The sequence below is a fragment of the Carassius gibelio genome, chromosome B1 (genome assembly GCF_023724105.1).
Source record: "Carassius gibelio isolate Cgi1373 ecotype wild population from Czech Republic chromosome B1, carGib1.2-hapl.c, whole genome shotgun sequence".
In the NCBI taxonomy this organism is placed as follows: Eukaryota; Metazoa; Chordata; class Actinopteri; order Cypriniformes; family Cyprinidae; genus Carassius; species Carassius gibelio.
In genome coordinates, this window is record NC_068396.1 from 6,916,439 (window position 1) to 6,927,339 (window position 10,901).

The following is a 10,901-nucleotide window of genomic DNA, read 5'->3' on the forward strand; positions in this document are numbered from 1 at the left end:
CCCACAGACATACATTATACAGTATGGCCTTCATACAGCTACAGGATCATAAGATGAGTGGCTTCATTTATCCCTTATCAACAATAATTGTTGGTCTGAGTGAGCATATACATGCCCTTGGGGTTATGAAGTTGCGTGCAGTTAGTATGATACGTCAGTGCCAATTTATTTATAGTGTGCCAAAAAAATATTTAGTTATATTAAAGTAAATATGAATAAATTGTACTTAAGTATATATTTTTTTGCACTAAGGTCAATGTTATAATTTTTTTTATTTTGTAAACCCCTCTGGATTTTAATGAACTGCATGGGATAGGAATATGTCACATCCAAATCTCTTTCAGTTTCAATTTACAGTAAATGCAGCCTCATCTTGTAAACTTGCCATGAAGAGCTTCTGTTTAAAGGAAATGTAATCTGATCTTGTGTATTTGTTGAGCGTTATGTGTTTCTGATTCTGCTAAATGCAGCTTTTGTGGTATATATATATATATATAGGATGTTAATATTTTTGTTAGTCAGTATTTTGATTAAATTGCAGTTAACATGTTTGTGTAGTACAAAACCAAAATTCTAACGTACAGGGAATGTACATTCAAAAAACTCAATCTCAAATTGCACCAAACCTGTATTAATATCGTTTTTGCTGTGGTGTTTTTTCTTTCTTTCTTTCTTTCTTTCTTTCTTTCTTTCTTTCCTTCTTTCTTTTGTTTTTTTTGTTTTTTGAGAAGCAGGGACTGGACACAACAAATAACAGACATATTCTGTTCAGGGAATGTAGGACTTCAAATTAGACATAAAGTTTACTTTAAGTAAACAGACCCAAAGCAAACAGACACTGGGTATATGGACAACTCTATTTGCTTGGGTTTTAACTTTGTTGTTATGGGGTATGGAGTGTAGACTGAAGAGGGAAAAGATAATGTAGAGCATGTTAGCATAAGGCTGCAACATAATGTGTTGCAAAAAAAAAAAAAAAAAAAAAAAATTTGCACCTAATGGATACATCAAAGCAAGAAAAAAAAAAATCTGCACCAATGTGCATTTGGATTATATACTAAGCATGCCAATGTGTAACCGACATCTTGGATAACTGAAAAGAGCTAGATCATGTTGGGGTGGGGTGGGACTTGAATTATGATGCAAACGTTACATAAGGCTTGCAAAAATGAAAGTGAAATTAAAACGCATACATACATAACGGTTCTGGTGTGGGTCTGATTTTAGTATCTTCTGCTGAGACAAATCAGATGTGCTCAAGGATAGAGTTGATATAAATATATTGAAGAGAGAAAAATGGGATCATCAGAGTCTACACCAGTGCCACGGCCACCATCACCACCACCACCAAATCCAGGTGAGAGGATCTTTTTTTTTTTTTTTTTTACCACTTTTTATTTTTAAATATTTATAAACATTTATTCTCAGAGAGACATTCTACTCTATAACTGTTGTTAACTGCTATGCATGTATATGACCTACATATTTTTTTCAAAGAACTGGATAAACCATGGAGGAAATTTGACTGGGGGTAAGTTACAAATACTGTATAAGAATAATAATTATAAAGAAAAAAATACCACATGGTGATAAAAATATAAAATATTAATTATTATACGAACTATGAATATGCAAATAAGCTATTTACAGATGTAGAATCCTGAGAAGTGTTATGTATTGTTCAGGTGCATAGCCTGAGGGGGAAAATAACTGTTCTCATGTGGATTATTTAGTTATAATGTATATATATATATATATATATATATATATATATATATATATATATATATATGTGCAGGATGATGATGCATCAGCCAATATGTTATAAGGAAATAAACAAATATTTACCAATTTAGTTGTAAGCAAAAAATGTAAAATGTCAAAAAAGAGGTAAGTATAGATTTTTACTGTAGTGAAGTTCCAAAATTTGCATATGCCTACACGATGCGTAAAACAATTATGGAATATGAACATTTAAACAAATAGATCTAAATATCGTCTAATTATCTAAAATGACATTACCTAAAAGGAAATTTGTGTTACATAATTTTATTAAAGGAAACAAAATATGGTTATCAAATGTCTATAGAGGGGCGCTTCCAGGACTCAAAATATTACCTTGAGGGTCTCTTTGGATGGGATAATCATAATATAGAACAAATTAGGAAACTCCAAGGCACTCTCTTTAAGAAAAATTTAAAAGCCTTTATTTTATGGCTTGGTCATTATAAACCTTTAAAACTCCTACGCGTTTCGGCATACAATCCTTCGTCAGGGAGTCAACAGTTTCCAAAACAAGAGTCCTCCTTATAAGTATTCACACAACCAATCAAAAACTCCATTTAGCAGAGGTAGGTTCAAAGCCGCAGAATTATATAAAGACCACTAGATGTCCTCCTTGGTACTTAATAAAACAGGATTTTTGTGGCTACACACCAAGGTTACAGTACATACAATACATGCATCACCAAAGTACAGAAAATATAAATAAAAAATAAAATAAAATTTCTAGAATTGTAGTTTTAGAGAAAAACACTGAGATCAAGTTCTTCATTCAGGCCTGGATATCTAGTCGCCTGCAGTTTATCAATCCAGAAACTTTCTCTCTGGTTTAGTAGATTCCTATCCTTAATGACAATGGGATATGATCAATTCCACAGATCTGTATGGTCGATGGATCACTATTGTGGTGTTCCCCGTAATGTCTCGCCATAGGATAGTTCATGTTGCCCGTGCGAATCGCATATTTAGGTTCAGCCAATATTTTATGTAAGCACCTCTTTGTCCTTCCTATATAAAACACGTTACACTCAGGACATTCCAGTCTATATATAACAAATATTGTTTTACAGATTATAAAGTGGTTAATGGTAAACTGTTTTTGGGAAATGGTATCAACAAAGGTTTTAGACTGCAAAACATTTGTACAATGATTGCAGTGTTGACATTTATAAGACCCTTTGAGTATAGATCCCAACCACGTATATTGGCCTTCTGATTTCAGATGGCTCCGGACCAGTTTATCTTGAATAGTAGGACATCTCCCGAAAGCTACCAGAGGTGGCTCAGGAAACAGCTGGCCAAGCATCTCATCTCTTCCAATAATACCCCATTTTTGTTACCACGTATAGTACAGAGGCAGACCAAATTAAGAGAATAATACAAATAAAAAAACTTACAGATCTGTGGAATTGATCATATCCCACTGACACTAAGGATAGGAGACAGGCAAAAAGTACTAAACCAGAGAGAAAGTTTCTGGATTGATAAACTGCAGGCGACTAGATATCCAGGCCTGAATGAAGAACTTGATCTCAATGTTTTTCTCTAAAACTTCAATTCTAGAAATTGTATTTTATTTTTTTATTTATATTTTCTGTACTTTGGTGATGCATGTATTGTATGTACTGTAACCTTGGTGTGTAGCCACAAAAATCCTGTTCTATTAAGTACCAAGGAGGACATCTAGTGGTCTTTCTATAATTCTACGAATTTGAACCTACCTCTGCTAAATGGACTTTTTGATTGGTTGTGTGAATACTTATAAGAAGGACTCTTGTTTTGGAAACTGTTGACTCCCTGATGAAGGCTTGTATGCCGAAACGCGTTTTTAAAGGTTTATGGTGACCAAGCCATAAAATAAAGGCTTTTTAATTTTTCTTAAAGAGAGTGCCTTGGAGTTTCCTAATTTGTTCTACAAAGTATGGTTATATTCTATTCCATACATAGACAATATGACTCAATTGTACCAAATAACAAAACATATGTGTTTTCTTTTAACAGACAGAAAGAAGACCTAAAAAAAAAGCTTGAAAACTTCTGTCCAAGTCATCCAGAAGTAAACTACATCAAGATCCTGGTAGCTGGAGAAGTTGGAGCCGGAAAGTCCAGCTTTATTAACTCACTCGATAGCACCTTTCTGGGACGGATCTCCTCTAGAGCACTAGTTGATACATCTGGTGGTGACAGTCATAGTTTCACTAAAAATGTAGGTATTCGCCACCTATAGCTACATGTCTTTTACAAAAGACCCAGAAATGTTGACCCAAACTTGGGCGTTGTTAGCATTTTGTCTAAGCGTATGAGGATTTCTTAAAAAAATGTTCACAAATATGTTTGGTCATAATTGGCAGCTCAAAGGATTCACCATCAGAAGTGGGAAAAAAGCATTGCCCTTCGTCTTCAAAGACATCATGGGATTGGAACCTGAAGCATTTGAAGGATCGCAAACAGAAGATATCATCAATACTGTGTTTGGTCACGTGAAGGACGGCTATGAAGTAATAAACCTATTCATTAATTGATCAAATAACAGATTTGTATGTGTGTAATATATCTGATGATTAACACATTTTACTGAATTTCCAAACTCAGTTCAACGAAGAGAAGCCACTCAATTTTAAGGATCAACAATTCAACCAAAACCCCAACCTCTCCGACCAGTGTTTCTGCCTGGTTTACGTCCTACCTGCAGATATATTCCAATACACAGATGATCGTCTTATTGACAAGCTGAAGATCATCCGCAAGAGAATCAGTGAAAAGGGTAAAACTTCCACCTAAATTATTTTCACTCATGAACTCACATATATTACATTACTTTGGAGAGAGTAGTCAGTATAATGATAGTGGGTTGGGTTTGTGTGACATGTTTTGTTATTGTGTAAGTGGACAACATCACATACAAGTTGCAAGAAAAGAACAAGTAACTCTCAAGCTTGATTGCTTACATTGCCTGTCGGCCAGTATGTGGATCATTTATAGCCTAGACATATAAACCTTTCAACAAACTCTGCCACACATATGCTCAATTTTGAGAAAAATATTTAACTTTTACATTGCCTTTACATTTCCTGTAGGGATTCCTCAAGTGGTTGTCATGACTAAAATGGATGAAGCATGTCCACTGGTCAATAAAGATCTGAAAAAGATGTACACTAGCAAGAAAATCAAGGAGAAGGTGTGTGATATCATTCAAAGACATTCATGTGACACTTGCTGTGACTTTTACATAATAGCCTATGTTGATCTGATTTTCTTATTTTGTATCATTCTGTTTCTGTCCAGATGGAGTTGTGCAGTGCTAAATTAGGTGTGCCAATGACAAACATATTCCCTGTGAAGAACTACCACAATGAGATCGACACAGATGATGACATTGATGTTCTGTTACTAAAGGCTCTTGAACAGATTGTTCAGCTTGCTGATGATAGATTGGAGGATATTGATAGCTACTGAGAAAAATAAAGTAATTTCTGCAATTCTCAAGTGTAGTTTTCTAATATACTTTGCTTTGCTCACCATGAGCATCTAATGTAAAATGCTTTGGATAAAAGCACCTGCTAAATGCTTAAATGTAAACGTAAATTCAGGATTTAGAATTTAGCTGTGAGTATCGTAGTCTTTGGCTTTGACCGGCATGTGCATCTTATTTCAGCAGATAATCTTAACCATTGCAAAATTTGTCTTTGAATGAATCTTTATTCCAGTGGCTACTGTGATTTCCCAAGTATATATGGCACAGACTAGTAGCCTACTGTAATACTTGGGAAGTCGGAGCCTAATGGTTAGAGAGTCAGACTCGCAATTCAAAGGTTGTGAGTTTGAGTCTTGGGCTAGCAGGAATTGTAGGTGTGGGGAGTTAATGTACAGTCCTCTTCTCACCTTCTCCACCTTCTTCTTCATGTTAGTGCATGCGTGCGTGTGTGAGCACTTTGGATGGGTTAAATGCAGAGCATGAATTCCGAGCATGGGTCACCATACTGGGTGTATGTCACATCACTTTCAAACAGTGGCTAAACAGCAGCAATAAATATCTACTGCAAATTAGGATGTCTGAAATTAAGAAAAAGTTTTTTTTTAATACAGGTTCCAAGCTGAAAATTTATTTGCATTAACTGTATTAATTTATGTAATCATTTTTCACATTATTATTATAATGAATACTTTTAAAGTGCTACACCAACCTGAACAAAACTTATGGGGTCTGTTGTATTATTTTCTTTTCACATGGCACAAGATGGCTTTCTTGAATGTCGGTTACACAAAAAATGACAGTGGTTCTGGCAAAAAAATAAAAGATAAAATAAAAAAAACATTTATCCAATTGCTAAATGTTTCTTCACAAAATTTCTTCACTGCATCTTAAAGGAAATATACTAGAAAACAAGAGGCTTGGTTTTAAGGAGGGGCTTAAAAGTTCAGAGGGGGTGCTAAAAAAAACTAATTAACCTGAGTGAAACTAATGAACATCTATGAGCTTTAGCTATCTAAATACAATGCAAATTCAGACACCTTGTGTTTTTAATATACAGCAACTTCGAAAAAGGCCATTTTTTTATTTTAGTTTTTCTGTGGTATTAAACTTCTCATATGCCAGTTATTACTAATATAACTTCTAATGCCAAGTGCTAAATATTACATTTACAAATTAAGACAATAGGAGTGCACTGAAAAGAGAGGAAATAGGGATTTTTATATATTTTTATATATATTTCTTTTCTTTTTTTTTAACACTATTTAGTCACTTTTTTTCTGACCATCAAGTGTCAGTCACTCTCAGTGCCAACTTCTAACCATTTTATTTTATTTTTTACAGTAGATAAAGTACTGACATTATTTCCACATAATTTAACTATTACCCATAACTATTTCCACACAGTGGCATAGCGGACGGGCACACAGGGCATGCACTGGTGGGGCCCCACAATAACCTCTCTGTGCTGCGATGTGTCTTATCATGCATCAGTGATAGCCAGGGATATTGTCAAAAGCATGAAAATAGGCAATATTAAGAGGACGTAGCATTTCCAATTAATGTAGGCCTGTAACATTCTTCTTCTTCTTATCATTATTATTAAGCAGGGATGGGCAGAATACTATTTTTTTTAAATACTATTTTGTTTTAAAATAGGCTACCTTTTTGCATTTAAATTAATTTAATCTTAGTATTTTCTTTTTTTTCAAAATACAAAAAATACGAAGATTAAATGTAATAAAAATACATTTGATGGTTTCAAAAGGTATTTAAATACAAAATACAAAATAGTATTTCAAACACATGTATTTAAATTTGTCAGGATCTTGGATTATCTGGGTGTTGTCTTGCTCCCATTTAATGAATTCAACAGAAACATGATTGTTTGGAAGAAATTATTAAATTACTTTTTTAATTATTATTTATTTCACATTGGTTTAATGGTTGGTGTGGTTTTCACATTATGCGTGCATCTTACCCACTGACTCAACTCATGTCAACTTATCCCAATCCCTGGGCAAACTGAGCCATGGGAACACTTTTTTTATTTATTTATTTTTTTTTATAAGAAAACATATTTCTAGAACTCTTTGTAATAGATGCATTTAAAATGATAGGAATACTTTCATTAGTATAGGATATAGGAGAATAGCTAATCTTACCCCACTCTAAGTATTAGACATTCAATTTATTTTTTTACAGCACAAATCTATATTACATACTAATAAACAACTAATTTAGAACATTTATATTATTATTTTTTTATACTATTTATAGGCCTACTATTAATGTGGTTTTTCAGCTACACTTTTTAAGATATTTGCAGTAAAATATCCCAAAACCACTAGTCTAGTGTTATATATTTTTTCCATCTGATTACTAAAATATCTCTAATGTTTTCAAACCACTTGTAAATCATGAGAAAATTCCCATTCTAAACAGTGACACGGGGCAGTGCAGTCGCCTGTCAATAACGTTACTTGCTCTTTGTTACTGCCTTTACTGACGTAGGAACCACATGACAACAGTGTTGTGGACAAATGCGGAAGTTGTGTCTAGCATCCAGCAAACCACTAGCTTGCTTCAAGCAGTTCCTTATTTACTTCTTCTTGCATGTTTTATGGTGGGTTGTGTTACTTATTTATGGAACATAATTACTGTTTACCATCTGCCGCTGGATCTGTCGACAAGGACAGCTCCCGTAAACCAGAGCCATATAGAGTGAGAGTTGCGACAACTCCATTGACTCCAATGGAACGCTTTTTTTACAGCAATGGCGGCTCGTGGAGCCTCTCAATAGTTCCCGGAAGTAGCAGCAAACCGATGCCGCGCCGTAGAGATGCAGCAGAACAAACCGTTCGCGACGCACTTTTAAAAGGTAAGACGTTTAAATAATAAGATTGAATATTATCAGTACATCTCAATAACAATACATTGCAAATTAAAACCTTCTAGTAGATTATCACTCATTAAATGAGTAGATTTAAGGTTTGTTATCAGATAACTAACAGATTAGGCTAGGATTGGAGCTGAATAAAGTTAGTAACGAACACCCTAATAATTGTAAAATCTGTTCTCATAATTCAGTTTCATCCATCGTGTTTGCAATAAGAAAAAAAGGAGTATAAACATTTTTTTGCAGGGTGGGGAAGGTTAGCTAACGTTACATAGCCTATTACGTTAGTTCAATATAACGTGTGACAGCGGTGAGTGGAAGTGGTAAAAAATTAGGTTATAAAGTTTGTTCCTTATTACGCGTATTAAATTACTTAATAATAAAATGCGCCCTATTGATATATATTTAGAGTGAATTGAGTTTGCAAAAACATGGGTGGAGTGTTTTTTATTGTGATTCATTTACTATTACCTTTTTCTTCACTCTCACTTTACCTTCTCTGAGTATCCTCGTTCTTTTTTCCTCAACCTTTGAAACTGATAGAGGTAGAATACATGGTTTTGCTAATTTTAAATATTGAAAAAATCACATCACTTTACTTCAACTAGTACGAGTTTGTACTTATTATATATGAATCACCTGAAATAACATAGCTGTAATCAGCAGCCATTTCTTGTTCACAGGTCTAGGGGTGCATTGTGGAGCAGGGCCCTCCTCTTTTTGACCACAGGACGATGTACAAAGATTGTGGGAATAGCATCTGACCTCAGCCTACTCTTGAAATTTTTGGTCATGACAAATTGCTTTGCTGCAATTTGTCTGCATACTGACTTCAGTTTAGTTTACACACACACCTTTTTTTTGTCTACCCACAAACAGTACATATCACATGGTGGTTAAATGCACAGTTATAGGTAACACTGATGACTCCCTGCAATGTCTCACCATGAGTCTCCCCTCCCTGGGTTTTGCAAGGCTTTGCTTGTTCCTTATTTCTAGTAAAACATTGTCAATGTAAAAAAGTGCAAATAAATTTAAGTATAATTACCTAACAATTTTTTGTTGTTGTAATTTTTATTAGTTTTTAGATTGCTGACTTGAGCCAACCATTATTTTCTCCTCTCCATGTCAGCGGGGAAGCCATACATTCGCACACCTTTCTCTGACCGAGTGGAGCATCCCCATGCAGCACAGCAAACCATGGTGGAGACTATGCAAGGACAACATTAAAGAAAGGACACATACAAAATGCTTGTCATGCTATTAAATTTATTAGAAATGTATTCATGAATTGCTGTAAATAGTTTATTGTATAATTACAATTTAAAATAACTGTTTTCTATTTTAAAATGGAATATACTCCTGTGATGCCAACCTGAATTTTCAGCATCATTACTTTTGAATGGCAGTGTAACTTGCATGTTTATATACGAGTATGCTTAAGTTGTTTTAAACCTGAATATATTGTGTACCTGAATAAGTATTGTAAGAATTATAAACAGTAAGCTTCATTTTACATTTATTTAACATACTAATTACTGCTGCTAACAGTTAATTGGCCCATGGTGCGGTGTGAGCTGAAAATCACCTGTCACCAGCCTGTCTCTGTACTACCTGAAAGTCATCAATATGACATGAGTTAACATTAGATCAGTGAAAAAATGGACAATATGTTACGTAAAAAGGCAACAGCAACCCGTGTTTATACAACTTAACATTAGCCTGAAATACGTTTTTAAAATAACGGTAATTGAACACTAATCCTCAAATATTAACCGATTTGATATTTTAAAAACAACATCGCTGTAACTACATATTCATGCTACATACATATGTCAGAGTGTTGTATAAATATATAAAATAAATGCATTTATTGACTCCTTATTACCAGAAATCGCAGTTCTGTCACTCTACTCTATCAGTTTGAATGGCCGCCAACGCACTTCCTGGAACTATTTGAAGTCTACATGAATCACGTGACAACCAAACATTTCGAACTTCCGTTGTCGCAACTCTCTCTCTATATGGCTCTGCCGTAAACGTAAGCGTATGGGCCAACCAAACGACCGAAGAAGAGTTTGGGACAAGAGGAGAGAAAGAGCGAGGATCAATATCGGTGTTGCATTTTCTAGATGGAGAGAGCTTCGCGACAAACTTCAACTAGAAAGAGATGCTGATCTCATTTGTGTTTTACTCGACAGGTGAGTTGTTCTGAGTTGTATCTTTACAGAAAACGTATGCTATTAACAATCAACAAGATTATTATTATGGGCAATAAACGCCAAACGCGGGATGGTGTCTGATCCATAGTCTGATCGCATCTTTGCATTGACTTTGTATGTAATCTACTCGCGCAAATCATTGACATCAAACAAAACTTCACCTTTTCACTTCACTGTTAAATCCATGATTTGTCTTTTCCGTCAGCGGTTGGATAGAAGACAACAAATCCCATCATTCCATGCTCCTTCTTATCGTCATTAACCACGCAATTGTAATTGTTTTAGTAGTGCCCTCTAGTGACAGGTCTTACAACCTGTACCTTTAATTAAATGTGTTAAAATTACTAGTATCAATAGTATCAAGTGATTATTATGGCAAATATACTTAAATACAAGAATTAAAGTGTGACAAACTGCTAAATATTCTATATGATGATTTACCTGTTCGTTTGCTGGAGCTTTGTATTCATGTTTGCAATGCTGAACTGCCTTTAGCAGCCTCCCTTTGCTCCTTCTCTCTGTCTGT

The 10,901-nt window shown here is 34.5% G+C and overlaps 1 protein-coding gene and 1 long non-coding RNA gene across 2 annotated transcripts; both read left to right on the forward strand.

Annotated features, from left to right (window-relative positions):
* Window positions 1-1,171: 1,171 nt before the first annotated feature.
* Window positions 1,172-6,057, forward strand: LOC127948638 (interferon-induced protein 44-like). The gene is made up of 7 exons (XM_052545221.1): window positions 1,172-1,357; window positions 1,498-1,531; window positions 3,784-3,988; window positions 4,134-4,280; window positions 4,375-4,546; window positions 4,860-4,960; window positions 5,068-6,057. Exons 1-7 carry the CDS (start codon window positions 1,297-1,299, stop codon window positions 5,236-5,238), a joined length of 891 nt encoding a protein of 296 aa, XP_052401181.1. The 5' UTR covers window positions 1,172-1,296; the 3' UTR covers window positions 5,239-6,057.
* A 1,829-nt stretch (window positions 6,058-7,886) lies between these two features.
* Window positions 7,887-10,901, forward strand: LOC127948643 (uncharacterized). The gene is made up of 2 exons (XR_008152138.1): window positions 7,887-8,135; window positions 8,837-10,901. It is a non-coding gene; the product is annotated as an uncharacterized LOC127948643 (long non-coding RNA).